Consider the following 27,040-nt stretch of genomic DNA (forward strand, 5'->3'; position numbering starts at 1 on the left):
ATGCTACTACACCTCCGTCCTCCACACAGGTCACCACCTCCTGCCACCAGCGATCCCTCTTCCCCAAGCTACAGTTCCGTGCCACAATCACGCCAAGCCTATCTGAACAAACACAGTCCGATACAAGACGCATCACAACCACTGTGTTGATCACTACTAATCAGTAGACTTTATAATAACGTTAAACCATAAATATATGTGGGAAGAAAGTCTGTCTCACAACAACCACCTTTTTATACCCCTCGAGTTTATGCTTTATGCCTCCTCTGTATACATTCTCAGCCTTTGGCAGCAGTGCTTTTAATTATGCCATTATCACTTTTATAATCACTATCACTATCAATATTCATTTATTCATTTACTACTACTACCACTACTGAATATCATTACTACTACTACAGCGCTTTTTACTATGCCATTTATCATTTTCATTAGTAACATTATTATTTATCATTACTACTACTACAAATTACTACCACTACAGCACATAATACCCACAAGCACATAAACAAGACAGACAGACAGACATACACAAGGCAACAAAGTTAAGATCAACAAGGTAGGGTCACATGGTAACTCACAAGTCTGCCTGTGGTCGCCTGAACCGAGATCCTCACCTGCGGGGAGATAACAGTGTTAACCCACACCTGCCCCTCCCACCCCCAACTATCTCCAATGTCGCTCAGTATAAACACGTGATATAACCAGGATATAAACTCATAATATTATCACAATATAGGCACAAGATATTACCATTGTATGGGCCAGAGAATATCACCAATATAGCAATTATATTCTTCATATATAGACAGAACCAAACATATAGTTCACAGTATTCTACATACTACAATTAATGCAACGGCTAATGAGGTAAGGGGTTTAGTAAAGACAGAAGACATATTGCATGTTAAGTTCCGCTCACACTGCCCTCTACAACTAAGGGAAACTTTGCTCTCTACAACCCTCCCAGCTCCACTGGTCACTGTCTACAACCGTATTTCTCCCCTGGTTACCCTGTACACCCTTCTACAGCCCCCCTGGGTACCGTGTACAACCATACAGCACCCCATGGGTACAAGTCTACAACCTTACAGCTTCCCGGGGTACTGTCTATAACCAAATAGAACCCCCTCCCCCATGAGTACAGTCTAGAACCACACAGAGGTTGTAGATCAACGTATATGGAAAGGGCAAATAACTGGACACCTGATGGTCCAATGTGAGGTTATCGGCAGTCTAGGGCTAAAAGAGTGGTACAAAAAGGACAGAAGAGCAGAGGGTGCCTCCCCATCCACCTCGCCCTCCGGCTCAACTGCCCGGACAAAAAAACCAGTCGTCGTCGCAGTAAGAGAAAAACATACCAGGGAAATCTTATATGGAAGTGAGGAGAGGAAAAAAGTTTCCTACCAGTTTAACAAGAGCTTCTCTGGGGCTGGACTCTGAAAAAGAGAAAGACAAAGGATGTGATAAACTGGATTATCTACCTGATAACATATCAGTGAAGTACTTATCTATCCTTGATCTGAAGGTGTTAATAAGTCTTTCACACTCACACCACCAGGAGGCAGTTTGGTCACCGTCCAACCGACCAGCAGGTGAGAGAGGAGACCCGTCCCCCCCACGCTGCTACTGCTCCTCCCTCGACTCAAATACCGTTACTTCTGGTTAGTGAAGACATTACACCGTCGATATCACATGTGGCATTCCGACAACTTCCATTACGTCTCTCGGGAGTATGATTTTTTACGAGGATAATTCAACGTCTCTACTGAGACACTCCCGAAATGGCTCAGTTTTAAACGAGATGGAGGAGGGGGGGTAGGGGTGGGGTGGGGGGTTACTTTGTATGTCCTTCCTCCAGTTCGTTCTAATTCACGTTCATCTTTGATCAGGTCTGAAGACGAGTCCTGAGAGGCGTACTCCCAAGTCAGGTCTGGCCAGGTGCGACATTAAGGACAAGTGCTGCATCTTTCATGATATAGTTTATATCTTTAGCTATGATACCTACACATCCCTGTTGGCTTTACTACATCCGCCTTGACATTCCGCGCCGTATCAAAGGTCTCTGCTGATAACTAACCCAATATCCTTTCCTTCTTTTGTTTACGTAAAATCATCTGGCATCCGCGATTTATATTTTTCGCATCTTCGTGCATTTACTTTTGCATCTGCCAACGATGAACTCCACTTCGCCACGTCTCTGACCCGTACTCCATCAGCGGGTCTCAATCTCCCTCAGTATTCCTCTCTAGGGATGTACTTCGGAATTCCGTGTCGTCGGCAAATCTCCCGAGATTCTACCGGTCGGTCCCGACTCCAGGTGGATGATGGAAAGTCTGGGTTCCAGGACTGAGCCTTGTGGAACGCCACAAGACCGGAAGACGAGGGGTCAGGTTTACCACAGTCAATGCCAGGTGTGACTGGAAACTGGGGGGGTCAGGTCAACCTGTTTGGTGCTGGAGTAAGGTCCCTTGGGTTAAGCTACGGTCCAGCGAAAAGGGGGGAGAAGGGAGGGTTCGAACCAACACCCATCAAAATGGGAGTTGTCATCCATTAAACCCGGGTCAATATCTTCTCCCCCCCCTCACCTCTGCTCTACACCACCGACCGTCACACTACCTCTCGCACTGCTCCCACCACAAACATTCTACAGCCACTGGCATCACGGCCACTAACATGACGATGCTCCTCGAGAACCGATATTTACGATGGAAAAATGCGAGTCAAAGTGTCCGTAAGAACTTACTGGGAGATTAACATAATTACGTTACGTGTCCCTTGGGCTTCACGTCGGAGCAAACAACTTCTCCTGCCCGATAAAATATCGGTAAATATTACCTGTCGTAACGTGTGGAGAGGTGTGGGTCCCTCCCTGACACTGCCACTATATCGGGACCTTAGCATCTTCCACATTTCTGAAGCCCCCGACAACCTCTCTCTCTCTCTCTCTCTCTCTCTCTCTCTCTCTCTCTCTCTCTCTCTCTCTCTCTCTCTCTCTCTCTCCTCCACCCCCAAGAGTCATTAATCTACTACAAGCCACCGTCCCGTGACGTAAAGGGCCACATGACGTCATCGCACAAGCCACCGTGCCAGAACGCCGACGCGTATTCCCTATAAGAGAGAGAGAGAGAGAGAGAGAGAGAGAGAGAGAGAGAGAGAGAGAGAGAGAGAGAGAGAGAGTGAGAGCGAGTGTCCTGGGCAGCTAACTTACGATCACCAGACATTCCACACAATCACTGCTTCCACCCTCCTGTAATCACTAAGGTCACCCTGTCACAGACGTAAACATGGGAGAGAGAGATTCTCTCTCTCTCTCTCTCTCTCTCTCTCTCTCTCTCTCTCTCTCTCTCTCTCTCTCTCTCTCTCTCTCTCTCAATCCTTAAGATTAAAAACTGGGGGATCACCCGAGCACATGGCTTCTTTCTCAAGCTACGACAGACGTTGCGAATACTGTGCTCCAACCCATCCCCTCACTACTGGCGATGAACAATAAGGGGCAACGACTGGTGAAACAGGGACGGTGATGGGTAAAGACTGGTGAGGTAAGGAGGGTGATGGATAACGACTGGTGAGGCAGGGACGGTGATGGGTAAAGACTGGTGAGGTAAGGACGGTGATGGGTAACGACTGGTGAGGCAGGGACGGTGATGGGTAAAGACTGGTGAGGTAAGGAGGGTGATGGATAACGACTGGTGAGGCAGGGACGGTGACGGGTAACGACTGGTGAGATAAGGACGTCCGGTGATGAGTCACGACTGGTGAGGCAGTAGTGGTGATGAGTCACGACTGGTGAGGCAGTAGTGGTGATGGGTAACGACTGGTGAGGCAGTAGTGGTGATGGGTAACGACTAGTGAGGCAGTAGTGGTGATGGGTAACGACTGGTGAGGCAGTAGTGGTGATGGGTAACGACTGGTGAGGCAGTAGTGGTGATGGGTAACGACTAGTGAGGCAGTAGTGGTGATGGGTAACGACTGGTGAGGCAGGAGTGGTGATGGGTAACGACTGGTGAGGCAGTAGTGGTGATGGGTAACGACTGGTGCAACCGTGGACGAGGAGGCAGCCACGAGACAGTGTGACTATGGCGGCAGCAGCCACACCTGACCATGAGTGGGGAAAACCCGGTAACTTTCCCTCAGGTGTGTGTGTGTGTGTGTGTGTGTGCGCTGGGGGGATCAAAACTGTATGGTGGAAAGAGGGGGGGGAAGGTCTGTGAAGTCCGGTTCCCCCTTAACCCCCCCCCCCCACAACAGTCTTAAGTAGTAGCTATCACACTGGGCTCTGGTGGGGCCTCAAGTAGTTAGTACCTCAAGCACCACCAGCTGCCACACCCACCTCCACAAGCACCACCTGCCACAGCGGCAGATGGTGATGGTGGTGGTGGTCATTACACAAGACAGGAGGGCACGTGTCAGCCCCGCGCCCATCTGCCAGGCACAAAGGTCACACGCTGTTACGACTGCTACAACGAACGGACCTCGACGGCGAATACAAAAATGACGATGAACAACGATATTAACAAATAGAACTCACACGAGTTCCTACACACCTACCCCTCCACACACACACACCCAGACGCACCTCTCTCCTCCTCCTCCCCTCCACCCTATCCTCGAACCACCCAGACGCACCCCAACTCCCAACATCCCCCCCCCCCAGCACATACACACACACACACACACCCAGACGCACCCCCCACTTACTCCCACCTTAAAGATAAACAGTCTGGGGCACACCTTTGTCAGACACGACTCTCTACACCCCGTCACTCACGCGTCCTCACGAGAAGGGCTATACAGTAACACAGCTGGGAGGAGGAGGAGGCGGAGGTGAAGCTTGCCCTCAATGGGTACGGGCGGAGGGGATAAACCTTGAAAGTGGCGACATCGAGTCGAAACGGTGGCGGGGAAGAGAGAGAGAGAGAGAGAGAGAGAGAGAGAGAGAGAGAGAGAGAGAGAGAGAGAGAGAGAGAGAGAGAGAGAGAGAGAGAGACCTACGGAGCACTGGGGTAAAAAGATCAGAGGCGTGTATTAATATCATGGCTGGTGGTGGGGGTGGGTGTGTGGTGGTGGAGGTGGGGGGGACGCGGCGGGAGGCAGGTTAAAGGGGGGAGTCCGTAAGGGAAGGTAACGCGAGAGTAGAGGCCACACGGTATGTTCAGCCACGCCACCCAAAATGTAGGCCGGCTTAAAAAAGAAAAGCAGCAACCAAGGATACACTGAGGAAAGGGTGGGAGGGAGAAGGTGCATAGGAGTGAAGTCCAAAGGCGGGGCAAGACTGGTTCACGGTGGGGACGTCAGAGGAGTCGCAAGGGCAGAGGAGAGGTCCTGGTGGGGTTGCAGGAAGCTATACATACGGGCCAGGGCCTGAGGGGCGTGTCGACCAGACACTACCCACATGGCTAGGCCACAGGAAGTGGCTGCAGGAGACGGAGAGGAAACGAACCCGGAGGACGAGACGACCACACGCAGGTCCCAGAGCGGCCTCTACTCTCTCTCTCTCTCTCTCTCCCTCTCTCTCTCTCTCTCTCTCTCTCTCTCTCTCTCTCTCTCTCTCTCTCTCTCTCTCTCTCGTGTATGTGTAAGGTTTGACCCCCCACCTGAGCGTGACTCTACGACCCCCTGGGTGTGATGGGTCTGGCCTCTGATGAGCTGCCCTCGAATGGGTCAGGTATGAAGGCTAGACGGGTCTATTATACCGAAGGGTCGTTAAGGTAGTAGTGCTGCTGCGGGGGTTGTCGTGTGAGTGTGGCGGGGGGTGGACTGGTGCCTGTTTGTGCCACACGTGTGGTTCGTGGTGCAGGTGGAAGGTGTGTGTGTGTGTGTGTGTGTGTGTGTGTGTGTGTGTGTGTGTGTGTGTGTGTGTGTGTGTCCCTTGCCATCGAGCCAGCCAGCTAGCCATCCTGCACCCCACATGCCCCCAGCCAGAGGCGCTGTGGCCTCTTGCCTCGCACCTTCCTCTGGAGATGTGGTCGCCTACACCAGGGGTCTGGGAGACCGTCCAGAAGCTACCCCCAGGGAACAGGGGGAGCCGCAGGCCGCCCGGGGCCGTCCAGGCTGCTGCACACCGCTGCAGGTGCAGGGGGACACGAGTACCAGTGTGTCGTCGTCGGTGTGTGTGTGTGTGTGAGAGAGAGAGAGAGAGAGAGAGAGAGAGAGAGAGAGAGAGAGAGAGAGAGAGAGAGAGAGAGAGAGGGAGAGAGAGAGAGAGAGAGAGAGAGAGAGAGAGAGAGAGAGAGAGAGAGAGAGAGAGAGAGAGTTGACCACTAAACAATATCACACACCGTGAGAAATGGTGTCGTTCATACAGTCGAAACTGTTCACTCTCTCCACCGTACATGACAGCAGCCACCGTAGCGATCCCACCCGTCACGATCGACAACCAACCTGCCGCACCTCCTCCTCCCTGCCGCACCACCTCCTCCTCCTCCTCCTCCCGTCAAACGAGTATGACCCAACTCCTGTGACGGACCACCGTCCATACCTCAAACCCATAGCAACGTTTCCCATCACCTCAGTCCTCACCGCCATGTTGACGAGTCAATCGTAGGTACAACAACAAGTACCAACCCAGGTGCTCTTGTTACCCGACAGTGCCCTTGCGGTCTTTCAGACGAGTGCCATGATAGGCTGGTCTAATGGCAGGTGGCACAGTCTCCCGCTGGCACCACTCACCTCTTCCCCTGTAGAAGCCACGGGTACGGAGTCATCTCACACCACGACCACACGGTCCAGGGAGAGCCCCGGGCTTCGTCTGAGCAACACACACACACAGCTCCCCAGAGCGAACAACAACAACGCGTCCCTCGAGCCATGTGTACCCCTGCCACATAAATCATCAAGACTACCTGTTCCCGTAAACATAAAATGCCCGGTATGTGGAACTCCAGTCGGAGACTACCAGCGCCACATGCCCCCGGACGGGTAGCACAAGACCCCACCTGGCTCTACCTCCACCACAGAAGAGACCACCATGGCTCTACCACAGCACCACAGCACACCAGGTGTGATCCCCACCACACACCACAGCGCGCCAATCGCAACCCCACCACTGCCCTACCATCGCCACACACAGCACAGCACGACAGGCACAGCCCTTATCACACCATCTATCCATATATAAGCAGCAGAACAAAATGGATATAAGCGGGGCACAAACTTCCCTACCCAGTACGTAATATGGTAGACCTCTCTAATGTGTCACCTACCAGGTTGGTCGAAGAGGGAGGGTTAGGATCAAATCCTTCGGTCGACCCAAACCTCCTCAACAGGACTGAACCCCTTTGGAAAGAGACGTCATAAATGTGGCCTCGTGAGTAGATTCCTCATCCCTCTCCGTGCTGTACCGACAGATAATTACTGATAGGTTTCCTAAAGGAGAACAAATCCTTGTGTTCTTTCGCCTCAGCTGGTCTACAAGGTTGTCCAAACCACCTTAAGACTCGAGTCCCTCAAGAGATCACATTCTTGCTCTCACGTCAGAATCGCAAGCTATTCCTCCCCAATCTCAACCTGGGACATGTAAACACTGCCCCTGTAGGAGTTGTCAGGACACGCAACCGCTGTACACTACCACCCACATCCTGCCACAAACACCAACACACCGGCAAAAATCGCCGTTTTCTGTCCTGGCGTTGACGGCCGCGTAAACAGGATTAAAGGGGGAGGGGGGGGGATATTTCCTATGTTTATATGATCAGCGAGTAACCCAAACCATACTCTCCCGGGGACCTGTTATGACAATGGCTATTGCCGTATGCAATCATATACATACATATATATATATATATATATATATATATATATATATATATATATATATATATATATATATATATATATATATATTCCTATGAGTCCACGGGGAAAATGAAACACGAAAAGTTCCCAAGTGCACTTTCGTGTATTAATCACATCATCAGGGGAGACACAAGAGATAAATATAACAATCAGTTGATATACATAGAAGAGACGAAGCTAGGACGCCATTTGGTAAACATTTGGTATATATATATATATATATATATATATATATATATATATATATATATATATATATATATATATATATGCGTTACCGGACTCACGCGAGTAAAAATTTATCTTTGGCAAAACGAGAGAACGAGTACGGCTTACACCTGTCTCTCCTACGACCCAGGGGTGGAGAGAGACAAATGAAGTGATTCAGTAATTAACGCGAAAAGTAATTAATTAATCATGGGAAGTACACAACGAAATCTCTTGCCCTGATTACGGAACTGCAGAAGGAATATTGTGGAGATTTCAATGTTACCATTTCTACGCGAAACCATTTAGTTCAATGATTGTACACGAATATATTTCCAATTATTCATGACCCCCATCAGTATCTTCCATTACCCCAATTGGCCTTGACTATTTTTCCTGAGGAATAACAATGGCGTGCTGTCTCGTCAAAGGACCTTTTCGCTCAGATGAAGTTCCATCATTTCCCAGCTCCTGACTGGAGGGTAGCTTTGAAGGTGCGCGAACACCCCATTAAAGGGGTCCTCCTGAACGATGATAATAATAATAATAATAATGATAATAATAAAATAATAATAATAATAAACAATAACGACGACGACACTTTGCCAAAGGGCAGGGCTTACGCGTAGCGCTCACCGCAGGAAAACCACACAGGGACGAAGGACGGATCGAGCGAGTAAAATGATGTAGTAAAGGGTTGTATTGACGTGAGAGAGAGAGAGAGAGAAAGAGAGAGAGAGAGAGAGAGAGAGAGAGAGAGAGAGAGAGAGAGAGAGAGAGAGAGAGAGAGAAGGCCAGGAACTCTTGTGTGGGCGAGGCAGAGAGAGAGAGAGAGAGAGAGAGAGAGAGAGAGAGAGAGAGAGAGAGAGAGAGAGAGAGAGAGAGGACCAAGGCAGAACAATGCTGCTATAATGAGACAAGCAAGGCCACCATCATCTTTAGGAGGAGCGGGTTGCTACCAGGCACGTCCTAACTTACCCTCATTGTCTGATAACATGACGTAACCTTTATCATCACCACCAACACACACACACACACACACACACAACACACGATCACTAAAACACACACACACACAAACACACACGATCACTAAGACAAACACACACACAACAACAACAACACTAAAACAAACACACTAACATACTCTTATCACCGCAAAATTTCAAGGATGAAATAAAAAGAAAAATAATCATGTGACCCCACGAGTGTAGAACTCCCTTCCCCTACTGTATAAATAGTTAATTACTCACAGAGCATCCATCTACCACCACCACAGACTCCGCCACCAGCACCCACCCGACCCCCTTCCCCACCAACTAGTTACCATATATATATATATATATATATATATATATATATATATATATATATATATATATATATATATATATATATATATATATACATATATATATATATATATATATATATATATATATATATATATATATATATATATATACACGCTCCCATAAACTTGGTTATCTCATTCACAACCCAAACGCTTCTTCAGGCCGTCGCCATATTCGCCATCGACCGTAAAACGTCTACCCGTTCCGGCTGACCATAGTAGATCATCTACCACCTCCACAATCTACTGCAGTCCACCACGAGGGTCAGGTACAGCACTCAATGTTCATCCTGCCTGATTCGAGTTTAGGTATCACTACCACCACATACACCACACAATGCATGCCATACATACACCACACGATGCAAGCCATACATACACCACACGATACATGCCATACATACACCACACGATGCATGCCATACATACATACACGACACGATGCATGCCATACATAACCAACATGCATGCATATATAACATACATGCATGCCATACATACACATACATGATGCATACATACACCACACGATGCATCCATTCACATACCAACCTCACCAGCTGCCATATGCATACCAAAACGATGCATGACCATAACATACACCACCCGATCACTGCCAACTACCCACACGATGCAGCCATACAGCACTCAATGCATGCCATCATTACATCACACGATGCATGCCATACATACACCACACGATGCATGCCATACATACACCACACGATGCATGCCATACATACACCACACGATGCATGCCATACATACACGACACGATGCATGCCATACATACACCACACGATGCATGCCATACAACATATAAACTAAACAATACATAACGAACCAAAGATGACACTTTTAATATACATACCATACCCTGTAATATATAAAGAGCTTATCAGGCACCACACTTACTATACATACCATATATACTACACCATGCATCACACATACATACCACAACATGCACCGCATATACTAAATAAACCGTAAATAGCATACCATGCACTACACATACAATACACAAACAATACACAGCATACCATGCACTACACATACTATACACACCACACCATGCACTACACATACTATACACACCACACCATGCACTACACATACTATACACACCACACCATGCACTACACATCTATACACACCATACCATGCGCCACACAACAAATCACTATATACTATACATACCTTATATGAAACACGCATACTATATAAACCATATTGAGCACACCATGCACCACACTGCACACACTAGACATGCATCATACTATACACACCATTCCATGCATAATACATTCTATATACCATGTAGCATATATGCTACATATACATACCATGCATCACATCAAGCGCCAAACATACTATACAAAGTATAATAAGTATGTATACACTCTTCACACACCATGCCATGAAGCACACTATGAACACCATGCCATGCGCCAGACATACTACGTGGCACACATACCACAACCTTTTCACTGACACTACCATACATAAACTTACTCCCTTCCCTAAATTCCCGATCTCCAACACATTACGCCAACAATCACACCGTCACCAACACACACAGTCTCCACCACCACCGCTACGGTTAGTTCCTGTGACAGTCACAACGCCAAGAATAACTCCATAAAAAAAAAAACTCCCCCCCCCCCAACCCGACTCACCGTCCGCCACACAGTTTTTCCTAATCAACGCACAATGTTGAGCCACACACGGGCCGACTTCCGTAGGCTCTGAGGGGGTGGGTAATCTACGTCTGGGTGAGGTAAGAGGTAAAGGAACTGAGGTGGCTGCCAAGAACCAGTCGACTGGCTGCACCCACATTCCAACCCACCCATGCAACAAGTCGGAATATAGTAGTGCGATTGCGATTTACATTCTCGGTCTGAGACGTTAATTCTCAAAAGGCTTGCCTTACCAGGCAATGTCTCACACTGTGTGTGTGGCACACGGGCAAGAGGGTTAGTGTTTTCTCTTGTCACACCAGAGCTACACCACTGGTTAACACAAGACACCCCTACCCCACGTACACACAGGTTACCAGGGCTGTACCAGTGGTAACACATGACATCAATACCAGACGAAGCCACTGGTTACCACTGGTAACAAGAGCCAACCAGACGTAGCCACTGTGTGCCACTGGTAACACAAGTGCCCAACATCTACAGTGTGTGTGTGTGTGTGTGTGTGTGTGTGTGTGTGTGTGTGTGTGTGTTGTAGCGGCCTCACCACAAACACGCCAGGAAGCCAAGTGCCAACCATGTGATTCATGGGGCAACCCCTTCCCCCTTTGAACACAAGACTCTGTTTCCCCCTCACTAAACTTTTCTTATTCCGGCCAATAACTCGTACGTCCTAGCAGCTTAGCAAGAAGCTGGGGGGAAAGGGAGGAGGGGGAGGCAACCCTTGTCCTACTGGTAACACCCGTGTGTTCTCTCCCCCTAATCGTGGTGGTTGTAAGGGAGAGGGATAGTTTTGCTCCTAGACTTTGTTCATCTTGACCAATGTAAAGTATCCTCTTAACTGTTGTATATGACAAGCAGTCATGAGGCCAGGTGGTGTGTGTGTGTGTGTGTGTGTGTGTGTGTGTGTGTGTGTGTGTGTGTAATTACCTATACGTACTGTACTGTAAGGGAAGGGAGTTTTACACTTGTGCCCCACATTTTCTTTTTTTTTTTTTGTAATGGTGCCATGTAGCGACATAACAACAACCACAAGTGTGAGGTGTGTGGGTGGTGATTGTGGTACATGATGGATATGGCTTTACCAAAGGAGACCACGTCGTGGAACTCCCTCACGGACGTCGGTGGAAGGCTGGGTACTGAGCGGACATCAGTCAGTCAGTCAGTCACTCGGGGCACCAAGTGTGTCAACCAGCCTGCATTTACTCCTGCCACCCTTAAACCCTCACACCAACACAATGTCAAAGGTTATGTCACCTTTGCCCGACAAGCTGGGCTAAGCCTCAAGGGTCGTACCCTGATGTTCAAGGGTCGTAATGTGCTCAAGGGTCGTAATGCGCTCCAGGGTCGTAACGTCGTGCTCAAGGGTCGTAGCGTCGTGCTCAAGGGTCGTAGCGTCGTGCTCATGGGTCGTAGCGTCGTGCTCAAGGGTCGTAGCGTCGTGCTCAAGGGTCGTAACGTCGAGCTCAAGGGTCGTAGCATCGTGCTCAAGGGTCGTACCGCCGTGATCCCTGGTTTGAGCACATGGCTATGCAACACTCACCCTGCCTGCACAGGTGCAACAAACCAACGCACTGGTTAAGACAGCAGCAGCAGCAATGCCCCGAGGTGATTCCTACCAGTGTTTCCTCGTCTCAGTACTTCCGGCACGGTGTTCTGGCTAACTGTTGCAACAGGCACAATGCATGACAAGCACGGAATCCGTGTACAGCATTGCACGCGCGGCACCACAATGGCAATTCCATTTCTGATATACTCCACAGGGTCAGTGACAGCTCATTACGTTGGCTGCTCAAATCTTGTTCTTCGTGACGACCAATATAGAAGCGAAAGCTTTAAAGAGCCGAGCGGACGCTAAAGCTGCTTGCTGCAAGGAAGCTAAGAAAGTTAAAGACGTGGACGGATGTCAAGGCACGCTAATACCCTTCCTCAAGCTGTGGAGGCAGAGCTAAGCTGGGGAAAGTATGGACGAGCTGAGCTGGGGTGCCCGACCAACAAGATGGGATGGGAATGCTCCTCGTTCCTCCAGACCAAACCAAGCAGTGCGCACAGGGTGAGGGCCCTGCCATGCGCCAAGCTTTACCCTCTACCACCGGTCTGTACCCTCTACAGCCACGACATATGACCTCACACTTACTTAACAGTTTCCTCTATTTACCTCCTGTCTGTATGACAGTATCAGGGAGGGGAAGAAGAACCAGATGTGCCGACGATCAGCGGGGAGTGGATACAACGTCTCCAAAATACCTTGCAATACCGAAGGTTAAGTGCCCTACAAACTTCCAGAAATCTGAGGGTTAAGTGCCAAATAAACCTTCAGAAATTTCCATCAAATCATGACCTCTGAACCACTCAAAATTTGGACCCGAGAGACCCCATGTGTTGGGGGGAGTCCTAAAAAAGAAATCCTTGCGAGTGGCCTGGGCTGAGGCGTAGCGCGGCAAGGGTAAGGTAAGGTAAAACAGGTGCCTGTCTGCCTGCACACAGCCCAACCATCGACCGCTCCACCAATATAGTAGGCATGGCGGCTCCCTCCCCCTCATCCTCCTGGTGTGTGTGTGTGTGTGTGTGTGTGTGTGTGTGTGTGTGTGTGTGTGTGTGTGAGAGAGAGAGAGAGAGAGAGAGAGAGAGAGAGAGAGAGAGAGAGAGAGAGAGAGAGAGAGAGATTACACACACATGAACATATGCTGGCACTTTCCTGTCGCCTCGCTGGTCTCCCATCTTTATATTCTCCCCTTCCTGGCCTCTCTCCCCGCCTCGCTTGCACTCCCTCCCCTCCTCATCACCACCCTGCCCCTCCCTCCCTCCCTTGCCCTTTACCTAAATTGGTAGTTTTATCAAATCCGGTCGAGTTAAAAGCCTGGAGCCTGACAAGGACGCTGCCCTCCAAGAAATAAAATACCGGCAAGGTACACAGAGCACCTTCAGAGGCGCGTCATGGTGCCCTGCCACCCACCACTGTGGTGCTCTGCCACCCACCACTGTGGTGCCACTGGTGCTCTGACACCCACCATGGTAATCATGGTGGCAGCTGTGGGGGAGTTCGGCTCGTTCAACAGGCCCTACGTGCTGGTGATCATTTCCCACCACGTTAAGAGTCGCGTCAGTTAACAGGAGCCGGGAGGCCACAGTAACGCAAGGAGCTTCGTTCAGTCGCCTCTGGCAGGAGCACGTCCAAGGCAGAGATACACATACGGAGGGACGGGATGGGAATAACAAACTTGACGAGTGGAAGGGCAGGTGCAGCGGCTGAGGGGAGGGGAAGTGGGAGAGGAACAGCTGTAAGGCCGGATCGCGGATAACCTACTGTTAATGGGTGTAGGTGCCCATGCAAGGAGGGATATGGGTAAGATATGGAGTGCAGTAATGGGAGAGTAAATGGGTAAGCCATAGGGTGCAGTGACGGGGCCAGTGTGGCTAAGCCACGATGGACAGAAATAGGTAAACCCGGGGGTTGCATTGGTGAGAGGGGGGCATGGGTAGGCCACGAGGTGAAAATAGGGGGTTGTAGTGATGAGAAGGGCATGGGTAAGCCAGAGAGGGGAAGTAATGGGAAAGGCAAAGGCCAAGGCAATAAGAGGTATTGAGGTATGCCATCAGATGAAGAGGAACAGCGTAGTGAGAGGCCCGTAGCCCAAACATGAGGGGTCAAGTATGGAGGTTAGAGGTTACGGGAGTGAAAGTATCGACCTACAATGAGGTTTGGTCATGAGAGAGAGAGAGAAAGAGAGAGAGAGAGAGAGAGAGAGAGAGAGAGAGAGAGAGAGAGAGAGAGAGAGAGAGAGAGAGAGAGAGAGAGAAGGGGAATGCTGTATGAGGGAGGCAGTAGAGGAGTTGACTATAGTGGTGGCAGTAGAGGGGTGGGGAGGGTAGGGACAGAATAGGCCCTGATGCTGTCAGTGTTGACAGGGGGTTTAAGGGCAGAGGACAGGAGGGCCGCTGGACTTCCCAGTGCGCGGTGGGGGTCGTGTCGGCGGGACGGTGACAGAGGCTACGACAGAAGAAAGACCGGAAGCAACAGTGTTGTTGATGTCACTGTCGGCAGCAGTTACAGGGGTAGATTAAGGGGGGTTTGGAGGGGTGCAAGGAGGAACAGCAGCAGCGGTGGTGTTGGGAGAGATTCTAGTGGTGGAGGGAGAGGGCAGGCTGGGAGAGTAGAGGCGGTGGTGGCGGCGGTGGTTCAAGCTGCGTCATGAAATATTAAGTGTGGCAGTGGACGAGACCTCACCTCACCTCGTCCATTATCCAGAAGATAGCGGAGCGGGCGGGACCGCTGCACAGCAACACCACACGAACAGTACCGTCATAACTGAGGAAACGCACTCTCCTCACTAACCCATGTATCACCGTGTAAACCCGGCCGCCACAACACCCACACTACACGCTACTACCGTCCCTCGTCCACACACACACCCCCCCACCCCTGATGTTTGTTGCAGGCCACACGGGCCAGCACCCCCAACACAGACGGGGCTCCTCCAGCAACACCTTGCTCTGTGGGGCTGGCATGGGTTAGTGGAGGACGGACGGAGGTCCGTTGTGTGGTGATGGGTGGTGATAGCTGCTGCCGGGGCTAAGGGGGCGGCCCAGGCATACGTGTGGTGATGGTGACGAGGGATGGGGTACCGGGAATATGTGTGGTGATGGTGGTGGCGACGAGCGGGGGATCGGGGTTTAGGGCGTGATCCACCCTACCCACCCAACCAACCCCTCTCTTTTTTTCTAGGTCCAGGTGGCTTATGATAAACATGGCAGCCGTAAAAAAGGCAGTTATATGCGACAAAGGATATACAGGTGTGGGTTACACGCGGGAGGACAAGATAATGGTATCATAAATGGGGACAAAATAATGGTATGTACTACACCCGCCGACTGAACCATGAGGAAAGCTGGTCGTGCATGGGTCACACCACCTTCCCCAGTAACCACCACAGCATAAACAAATACACCATAAGTAATCACTACAACATAACCAATTACTACAGCATAATCACCATAATCAATAACCAAACCAGAGCCAATTGCTACACCATAATTAATTACTAAAGCATGACCAATTATGACCCACATCGCCAATCATTCCTGCATCGCCTCTTTCCAAAAATAGACGCAGTACCTCGGAAACAAAGGAAGTCTTGACAATAAACGCACATCAGAGCCTGGCGCTAAACGTTCTGAAACACCCATCGCAGATATAATACGTACGAGAATATTAGAATAATAATAATCAAAATCCTAACTCTGGCCTCTCGAACAAAGATCGAAGACGAGGCGCATCTGGCAGCGTGTGTGTGTGTGTGTGTGTGTGTGTGTGTGTGTGTGTGTAATGGGAAGATGAACCAATGTTTGCTTATAATGTCATGAGCAGAGTGTCGACTGATGTTCATGGTGATCATGCTGGCCTGGCGTGGTGTGTGTGTGTGTGTGTGTGTGTGTGTGTGTGTGTGTGTGTATGTGTGTGTGTGTGTGTGTAGGGCAGACAGAGAGAGGTTCGTGAAGGGCTGGGTGAGGGCTGGCACTCAGGGGTGCGATAGCCCCGCTGAGGGCCGTCTGGCAAACCTCGCGGTCTCAGATCCCCCACACTCGCACTATCTCTCGCGACCCTTCCTCCTCACGCTATCTCAACGCTCAACACTTGTCACAGAACCTTGATAAAGAAACCCAAACAATATCCACCCGACAAAAAAAAATTTAATAATTCTTGGGGCATATCTGGTCGGGGTCGGGGGGCAACGTGCCGAGGTCATCCCATCCTCATCTGCTCTGTGGGCTCAAGGCAAACCACATAACGAGTGGCCTCGACCTCAAGCCTTGAAGAAAGGTCAAGATCGGGGTCACGTATTCATTCAAGGGCCTCGAGGAGGCGTTGTGTAGGATGGTCGTGACCTCTGAACCGAGTGCCCTTCACCTGACGCCCGGCACAAACGCCTGGTCAACAAGAGACGTAAATGTTTTGGTGATGAGGTTCCGTGACTTCTCTGTCCACACCGCCGTCGTCTTTTACCTCTCCCGTGCAACCCCCACCCCAGCAGCTGCTGCTACTGCTGCTGCACCTGCTGCAGGAGGCTGACGGTCCTGATCCAGGAGGCTGACGATCCTCGCTCTTGCTGCCAAAACCACCACAATGACGACGACTCAAACAGCACCAGTCGTACCGTCCCGAAGAGCCGAGAGAAAACTGCTTAGGCAGGAGAGTGCAGGTGGAGGAGGGGATTAAAGGGAAGGTAGTAGCCAAGCGGTGAAGGGTGAGGCCTGCCTGGCGGTGTGGTTCTGCTTGGACGCCGCCGCCGCCGCCACCACCACCACCACCATCATCACATTATCACCCTCCCAGGTGACACCTCCTCCCACCTTTCCATACTACTACCCTCTTCCGCTAATCTCACTCTTCCACACTCCCCTTCCGGCCTGCTCTTCCCCACCCTCAATAACATTCCAAGGGGAAGGTCTCTGACCTGACTCGTGGGTCGGGTCAAAGGGACTGCGGTGGTTAAGGGGTCATATTGCTGGAATCCCGACTTAAAAAAAAAGATATCAGGTCAAAGGTCATGACATCACGTCCAAGGTCGTACTGCCGCGCTTCTCAAGGGTTAGGTCTAAGGGCGTATGTCAAACCCCGGGTCATTTCAAGAGCAAGTGCAGCGCATCAACCATCTTCCGTGACCATTGGAGAGCGACAGAGTTCGACCTCTGAACTGGCCCTGTCACGACCCCTGCCTGCCTGGCTGGCTGGCTGAAGTCAGTGGTGGTGGTGGTGTGTGTGTGTGTGTGTCGTGGCGGGTGTGTGAGTGCGTGCGCACACCTTGCTGGCATTGATCACACAGGTAATGTCCATGACAGACTTAGCTTGGTCCGCAGTACACTCGACACCTCCCTCTTGACGCCACGCCTCCCACAATACACGCTACACACACACACACACACACACACACACACACACACACACACACACACACACACTTAAGAGTTTAACCCACACAACTCCCACAATACACGATACATACAATAAAGTAACACTAATAACACACGACTCCTACAATACACACACATACACAGAGTAACACTTTAATCCACACAGACTCCCACGGTGCAGACACCTTCCACCAGCACAGATTGTACACACACACCACACTCACTACACACCTGAACACCAGTGACACTAACCTAGCCCATCCCTCTAGGACCGTATCCACTTTTTTTATATAAACATATGTTGACTAACTGACTCATGCAAGCGCCCCCAAGATCACGCGGGGAGAAGCACAAGCAGGTAGCCTAACTGGTACCAACAGTGCTTCCAACTCCCCTCACTCCCTACCAACAGTGCTTCCAACTCCACTCACTCCCCTCACTTAATGGCCTCACACCACCACTTTCATCAGACACTACCATCACTACCATATATGTTCTTTCCATCACTGCTAACCCCTCTACAACTGCTACTACTACTACTACTACTAATCTACAACCCTCTACTAACACTACTTACAGCTCTAGCACCACCCTAGCTAGTGCAAGTTAACTTCCATACACTTTAGCAAGATACAAGTTAACTTTAACAGACTCTCCGTTATGATACAGGTTAATATCGTTCAACTTTAGCATGATACAAGTTAATTTCAACAGCCTTTGTCCATGACACAGGTTAAATGCGATGGCCTCTGGCATGATCGTCCCAACAGAAGCAGCTATGATGTTTTCGAAGCAACTCTCCCACACTAAGGCAGAGGCAACAACAGCTGGAAATGAGCCTGGCGGGTGGTGGACTCCTCCAGCTGCCGTGTGGGGCCAGAGGTCGTCCCATGGAACTAATCCCTTCATTACACAGAGCCTCCTGGCAGGCAGCATATTCATGAAGGCCTTCCCCCGCCCCTCCTCCCGTAACTCCCCTTCGCCTGGCGATATCTTCCTTCACCAGGTACTCGTGGCTGCTCGACAGACGCAGTCTTCTTCCTCCTAACTACATCAGTCCATTACGTTTGTCCTCTCCCACCATCACAAACAACCTCGTTGGGACCCAATTTTTCCTACCACCCAGGACAGGGTTACCCTGTCCGTCCAACCCAGCCATCCCTGCTACCCAGGACCGTCCTACCCTGCCGGTGGTATTAGCAAGGGTCAGGTCAGGATTACTGAGACGGGTTCAGGGGAGGAGGCGCGAATTCGACACCACAAGCGAACTCTCGCTGATAACAGCGCCGGAGCGTAGCGTCCTGCACTCCTGTTGGGCTGCCTGCCGGGCAAGGCTTCCCCTTTACGCACCTCCCTAGCTACGCCTGTTGTCGTCTAACCAACCCCCCCCCCCCCCCTTAACAACGTGTTAAGATGACCCCCACCTGGTTCACGACCAACCATTCTCCTCCTCAGCACGATAGATCCCACCCCACCACCCCTTATTACCCTACAACACCACCGTTGTTCACTTCTGCTCAGGTTCTTTGTCTAACACAAACATGGAGGTTATCATTTTCCCCCGAACATCAACACTTAAATGCATCGAGAGACATTAGGACCAGCTTTTGTACACAACAGCCTTTTCAGCCTTAACGAAGCAGCGTCAGAAACGAACGAGCAATGGCCTCGCCTGCACACAACCACTCTTGCTGCCATGTATAATACATTAGACGGGTATTAGTAGAAAGGCAATACGCTACCAGCAAATTGCTAATATGAATAAAATTCATGGTGTTTGATGGATGAAGCTAAAGTGGTGTCCGCCACCACTCTCCCCGCTGATGGTGGCGCCTGGGGAGTGGTGTCAGCCACTCTCCCCGCTGATGGTGGCGCCTGAGAGTGGAGTCAGCCACTCTCCCCGCTGATGGTGGCACCTGAGAGTGGTGTCAGCCAGTCTCCCATGATACTACCTGGGATTGGCGAGGGCCACTGGGCCAGATACAATGGCCAAACGTATGGTCACAGCCCTCGTCTCAACAGCACGGACACACCACCACCACAGCAACAACGATCACACAACACCTACTGTACTCACCAGCTCTCCAGAGACGAGGAAAATGTCTCGAAGTTTCTCTCCCTCCCACCCACAGGGTTTTTAGTTGAGCCTGGCCCATCACTTATTGAGGTTCATGTTTAATGCAGAGCCCAAAAGCAATCACCATTAACTCCCTTCGTTGGACGAGTTCCTTCTCTCGGCCACACGAGCCTTGGCGACCTCGTGGCCTCGGCCGGCACCACAAGGGCGATGAATTCCGTGAACACTTCTGAAGAGCATCCATCCACCTCAGTCAGTCAGCTTAAAGTCTATCAACCCCTGAAAAAGCCTCGTCTGTCAATCAATGCACAGTGAACTAACGCCACTACCACCCCAGCAACAGCAGGGTAACGACCGAATCGAGTCCGTAGTGCAGAAGAGGAGCTAACCAAACGAAATAAATGGGTACATGGAATGGACGTGGATAAAGGAAGGCATGGGTAGGCTGGAGAGGATGTGCCACAGCGGCAGCGGCCTTGGGGTCCCCCCCCCCTCCTCCCTCCCTGACCTACACTTGGTATTGCTGAACCTTCGAGCACCTGAGCTTGACCCTTGGGTACGGTGGTCCGGCCTAAAACCAGCCCATTAAGGAGGGTCCGATCAGGGACCTCTGGCCATCATAGCGGAGAGTCATGACCGAAGTTCGTACACGAGAGCAGTATACATCTACATCCTTCTACTGTGTCATGTGAGCAATGCACATCTACATCTACCTTTTGTCATGAGAGCAGTGTACGTCTACATTTTCCTGTGTCATCTGAGCAGTGCACATCTACATCTACCTTTATCATGAGCAGTATACATCTACAATCATCTATTGTCATAAAAGTAGCACATCTACCTCCATCTACTACGTTATACGAGCAGGATACATCTGCATTCACCTACGAGGTAAATGTGACAAGATCATACATCTCCCTCCGTCTACTGTGTCACGTGAGCAGTATACACCTACATTCATCTACTGAGTACCACCCGGCAGTAAGATACAACCAAATTCATGAACTGCATCAGATGTGGTCCTACTGTAGATGGGGTCCCAGCGAACAGTTTTGATTAACCCATAACACAACTGAACCACTGTGCCATTTCAATGTCACTTTACCCTATTCGTGAAACTTCAATAAAAACTCTCTCATTATGATACTGATAAGAATAATATCAGTTACAAGAAAAAAAATATATATGTACGCAAATTTTGGGGTCCTGTTTACTCATTCCTAGGGCCACTACTGACTCTGTACCCAGCAAGGAATACTGTATCTAACATACAAACAGCGAAACTATGTATGTAACATACGAGCTTAGCTCAATATTCCACGTTTTCTGAAGAGAAAGAACTGGGTTATTAAGAGCCGTATGATCTTGGCTGGAGATAGGAAAGTTATACCACAAGTTATACATAAACAAAGTACAAGGACATATACCAGGGACGTGTGGTATATGACCACTTGAACAACCCTATGACCTAGAGGGGACCAATAAGCTTTATATTACACCCCCCCCCCCCTTCTTCCAGCGTTATATGATCTGTGAATCACAGTTATAAGACTAGCAGCGTTGGATAATATTTGTCTTATCTTTCTTTTATCTCTGCTTCGATAAGAAGCGAAGATACTTCCCCCCTTACAGCATCCGGCAGGTGAAATTATACCAGAGTTTTCAATTCCTTCCTTCCTTTCTTCCTTCTTTCCTACAGAACTTCCGTCGGTGTAATATATATATATATATATATATATATATATATATATATATATATATATATATATACATATATATATATATCTTGTGTTTCACATGTAGTTATTTCGATGTTTTATATTACTGTTAGTGTACAAGTGTAATATGTTGTTTTGTCTATCAGAGGGCAGAATGTAAACAACCTTACCCACTGTTACTGGTGGTGAATTTGTAACTTTTGTTTCTAATTTGTAGATCTGGCATTTGCTTTGAAGAATGTGTGCTAGGAATATTCAGAAAAACATGGATTTGTATGTATATATATATATATATATATATATATATATACTTTATGGTGTTCCTTTACAGGCATTTTCCATGCCGGATAGAGTGGTGGGTGGGTGGGGAGGAGCCTTCTTCTTTACTGTCTTGTCTCGATCTATGGAAACACTAGGAAGCTAGGATATTATTACTGTCCTCCAGCAGATAACCTCGTCATGGACCATCAGGTCTTCCGTTACCTGTCCTTCCCATGTGCTACCATGTTAATGAGCAGTACATGGCCGACACATTCACCTCTGCTGGGGCAGTTTTACACCAACCTCCCTCAAAACTCAACACGTCGCTGGAGTGGAACAAGCCGCACTGATAATGACTTGGGGGTTTGGGTTCGATTCCCCCAGACGACTACAGTCACCTTAAAAAAAAAAAAAATGGCAGTTCTGCCTCACACCCCAGCACGAAATATCCCCACCCGTCTATATACACCATCATCATCAGCGGGGAGGAATCCTTGTGGCACTAAATAGCTTTTCTTTCCCATTAGTTTCTCAACACACTAGCAGTCCTGAAAACAGTTGTGATGCCTTCAAATGTCTCACTGTTACACAAGTCCAGACACACTGCAGTCAGTAAAAGGCTAGATATAATTTGACCCCAAGGGCCCCACCGTCGTGTTCAAGGGTCGCATCGACGTGTTCAAGGGGTCGCACCGACGTGGTCGCGCCGTCGTGATCAAGGGGTCGCACCGACGTGTTCAAGGGTTGCACCGACGTGTTCAAGGGTTCGCACCGACGTGTTCAAGGGTTGCACCGTCGTGTTCAAGGGTCGCACCGTCGTGTTCGAGGGTCGTAACGACGTGTTCAAGGCGTTAAGAATGTGGACACCGTTTTTCATTTACCATAAATCACAGTGAAGGATCTTTTAAGTCGTCACCTAAGTGGAAAAAAGAGAGGGGAAGATATATCGCCACGACGAATGGACTGTCATCCAAGTGCGTCAACCATATGGATGTTGGACGCTGGCCTGTTAAACGAACCCACTGGGGACCACACCTCCTCCTCACTCCCGACCTTCCAGTTGCCATGAACGAGTAACGTTCGCCATGAACGTGACGAGCAGAACGAGAGGTGTGGGAGGGGGGGTGGGGGCGTTGCGCCGTCGACTGCGACACCTGGCGAACCGGACCTTGCTTGCATGACCCGACCCGCTACAACCTCTCCAAAGGAACTATAATCCCCGCCGTGAAGTTATGACCATAATCTCCCGCCATTCTGGCATCACCCACACGGAACAACCCTACATGAACGGCCGGGGGTCATGCCTCTTGCACACTCGAGTCGACAAAACCCAAAAGGTCAACTTGTCCCATGGAATAAACATGACCTCCTGACATGTCAAGGGGGGTGGTCACGTCAGCCGACCAACGGCCACTGGACGCGTTTCTCTTCACCTGGCGCGAACACCTCCGTTACCCTAGATTCAATACGTCTTGTGAAATATAACAGCCAACTTGCATGCTTCGAATTCCCAACATGAACAACGCACTCACACGTAGTCTAAGAATCGCACTTCAAGTGAAACAAATGGTATGCAGCTTCCCAAGTTCAAACGCTGTTACAAAGCGATTACCGAACCACTGTGATTACCGAACCACTGTGAATACGAACTGCGAAACGCAGTGACCAAGGACGTGGAATCACGTACTGCAACATGCAATCAATAATCCCTTGTACCTACATGCGACAACATGCAATGACTTAGCCCCTGTAATTACACTTTCAACATACTGTATCCTTGTAATTACACACTGCAACATGCAATTACCGAAGAGGCCCCCCCCCCCACAAATACTCATCACATACTGCAACATGCAATGAGTGAACCCTTGTCATTGCAAATTCTAACGAACAATTACTGGGGCCATGTCATTGCACATCCCAACATGCTGTTAATGAACCCTTGTCACTGTAAATTCCAACATGCAATTACTAAGCCCTGATGTTTATATGTTGCGATGTGCATGCAGTTTTCTGCACCGCTGCCATTACACAGTCTAACATGCATCAACTCAGTTCATGTTATCAAGTCATCCCAACATTCAATTACTTAGCCCCTGTTAATCACACATCCCAACATCCGATTAAAAAGCCCTGGTAATCATATGCTTCTGCAAGTAACCACTGAGCCCCTTACCAATTACACATTCCAACATCCAATTCATAAGCCATAGTAATTATATGCTTCTTCAAGTAATTACTGAGCCCTCGTCATTACACATTCCAACATCCAATTATGCGACTTCAGAAGTTAAACCTGTCAAGGGGGGGGGGGGGGGGGGGGGTACTGCAGCATGACTGGCCATACACAAAGGACATTTGCCACCTCGCAGGGCAATACACCATCCCTGACGCTTCAAAGGGCACACTAATAAGGGGAGAACTGGAGGGAGAGGAGGAGGAGGAGGAGGAGGAGGAGGAGGAGAGAGAGAGAGAGGGGGGGGGAGAAGGAGGAGAGAAGAGGGAGGGGTGGGTAAGGTTGGGGGGGGAACAACCCAGACAGGAGTGAAGGGCGAGAGGAAACGCACCCGCGAACAATGGAGATGGCTCCCCCCGGTCGACTTCGATCTGCACGCGGTTAAATGACCTCCCAGATGAAATAATCAATACGGTACAGAGCGGAGGAAGGTTGGGGGGAAGGAAGGAGGAAAGGGGGTGGGGGGGGCGGGCGCGGCTAGAAAGGCCATGGGTAAATGGTGAGAGAGAGAGAGAGAGAGAGAGAGAGAGAGAGAGAGAGAGAGAGAGAGAGAGAGAGAGAGAGAATGGTTGGGGGGAGGAGCCGAGGCGAGTCTGACTAATCTTCGGTGTTGTCATAAGTTATTGATTATGACACTAGTGACTGGTGGCTACTGGTGCCGGCATGGTATGTGGTGTGGTGTGGTAGCCGCCTTCCACCTGCACGCTACTGATACTCCAACCACAGACACACAAAAAAAAAGGGGAGGTAAAAACAAAAAAAAAAAACAAAAAAATAATCACCACCACATTTCTCGGGCGCTCCCCGGCTGCCACCGCCACAGTAACCCACACTTTCGCATCAGCTATAATATAATACATCCGCTCCCAACGACTTGACCAGCTCTCAGGTCCCCCGGCACCATCTGCCACACATCACATCCAACCACCACATCCACCACAGAAAACGTACAACCCTCCTGCAACAGCCACAACCCTCCCCTCACCCCTACAACAATAGCTACAGCAATAGTCAAACAGCCTTACCCTGCAGTTCTACAACACCACCTCAAACCCACAACTACGAAAGCCGTAACCCTTCACTCTAACAACCTTTTTCTCCCGGGCCTAATAACCACCACAACCCATACGGCCTCTTAGACCAAGCACGTTGGCCGGCCTTCTGAGCCGGCCAGCCAACCCTTCGACTCCACCACAGGGCCAGAACCACACTCGCACCACTCACACTCTCGACCCAGTGCCACAGCACCACCACACAACCGGCCGCCACCGACCCAGGAGACCAAACACCACTGGGTTCCAGGATCTGCTAATACCCTCCCTCCCTTCCTCCCTCCCTCTCTGCTACTGCCGCAATCATGAACTCCATTACTTCCTTAGTCTTTGGGTTTGGGAAGTTTGTTAGGGCTGAGGCGGACATTAGAGGCAGCCTAACGCAGCTCAATGCCCACTCTTTAAAAGCCCAATGACACCATTGCCACAAAATACTGCAAATGGGAGAGAGGGCCGCCAGTTCTGCCAGCGATGCCCTAACAAGGTCCCGCCGAGCAGGAGGACCCCATAACAGGATTTCCAGGTCACTTTAGATTGGAACACATCTATTTAAGTGGAACACCTGCTTTCTTCTTCTTTTTCCTCTCTCTCTCTCTCTCTCTCTCTCTCTCTCTCTCTCTCTCTCTCTCTCTCTCTCTCTCTCTCTCTCTCTCTCTCTCTCTCTCTTTGTTGCTACAAGGTAACAAAACATAAGATCTGCCCCCACCCCCCTCTCTCACGTTGCCACAATGCAATGAAACACAAGGTCTGGAAGGCCAACACAGACCTCATCAGCATGATTAGAAAAAAAAAATATAGTAGTCTTCTCAATATCCAATTTCCATTATAATCATTTCTGCAAATGACTTCAATGCTCATTCTTAAGTTTCAGCCAACACCCACCCACAGGGCTAGCCCAAAAGGCGAGAGCGTAACCCCAGTGGTTACGTACAAATACAGTGTGACTGGCGCTTCTGAACTAAGCACACATTGAGCTCAGCAGTGAGCCAAGCCAACGTTCACACTAGTATACAAACGAATTACAAAACACAGGCTCCCCCCCCCCTATACTGTAGCCCTGCTGGAAGGCGTCCAACACCTGCCCAGTAACGTACTACCTTACAGTTCATGTACACTGTGCTCATGTACATGCTGCTGTACAAGCCGCCCCCCCGCCCTGGCCTGTCACCATAAATATATGCGTAGTTTATTCTTACATAATCTAATGGGTTAAATCCTGACTTGAAAAGGAAAACGACTCGTGTGTGTGTGAGTGTGTGTGTGTAATTCTAGGAGTCCAGCCATAACCTTGAGGCGTTGTCAGAGAAAGCCAACGTTACCTGCCCTCCCGCCGTGACCATCACTGCCTCACATTCCCCTCAGCCGCACCTCATGTTCATCCATGCAACATTCTCCTTAGCTCCGCTGTCCGGTCAACTCAGGCCACGGTAATTATGATGAACCACCCTCACGCCCACACAATAAATGGCATAATCCTTCACATCTATTCCGGTACAGACACGAACAATACAGAAAAATATCTTACGTTTTTTTTCATCCTGGACTTCATTACGAACGTGGCAACCTGAAGGCCACGTTATGTATATTGCTGTGGTTTGCCAAGTCTTGGAAGTCATCACTATAGTGCGTGGGGGGAAAAAATAAAATCACAGTATTCCGGGGTCGAGATATACTGCATGTCTGGAAGCAGGAGACCGTCATATTTTTCTATTTTTTTTTTTGTATAATG

At 49.6% G+C, this 27,040-nt stretch overlaps 1 protein-coding gene across 19 annotated transcripts in view; it reads right to left on the bottom strand.

Annotated features, from left to right (window-relative positions):
- LOC139750975 (ELAV-like protein 1) overlaps positions 1–27,040 on the bottom strand; it is a 252,264-nt gene that overhangs the window by 46,094 nt on the left and 179,130 nt on the right. For 15 of the 19 annotated variants that reach the window (XM_071665959.1, XM_071665960.1, XM_071665957.1 and 12 more), the window contains one exon: positions 582–617. The exons of the other annotated variants lie outside the window; for them this stretch is intronic. In XM_071665959.1, coding sequence (XP_071522060.1) covers positions 582–617 — 36 coding nt within the window. The remainder of the gene's footprint in view (positions 1–581; positions 618–27,040) is intronic. 19 annotated transcript variants of the gene reach the window in all.

The sequence above is a fragment of the Panulirus ornatus genome, chromosome 10 (genome assembly GCF_036320965.1).
Source record: "Panulirus ornatus isolate Po-2019 chromosome 10, ASM3632096v1, whole genome shotgun sequence".
Lineage (NCBI taxonomy): Eukaryota > Metazoa > Arthropoda > Malacostraca > Decapoda > Palinuridae > Panulirus > Panulirus ornatus.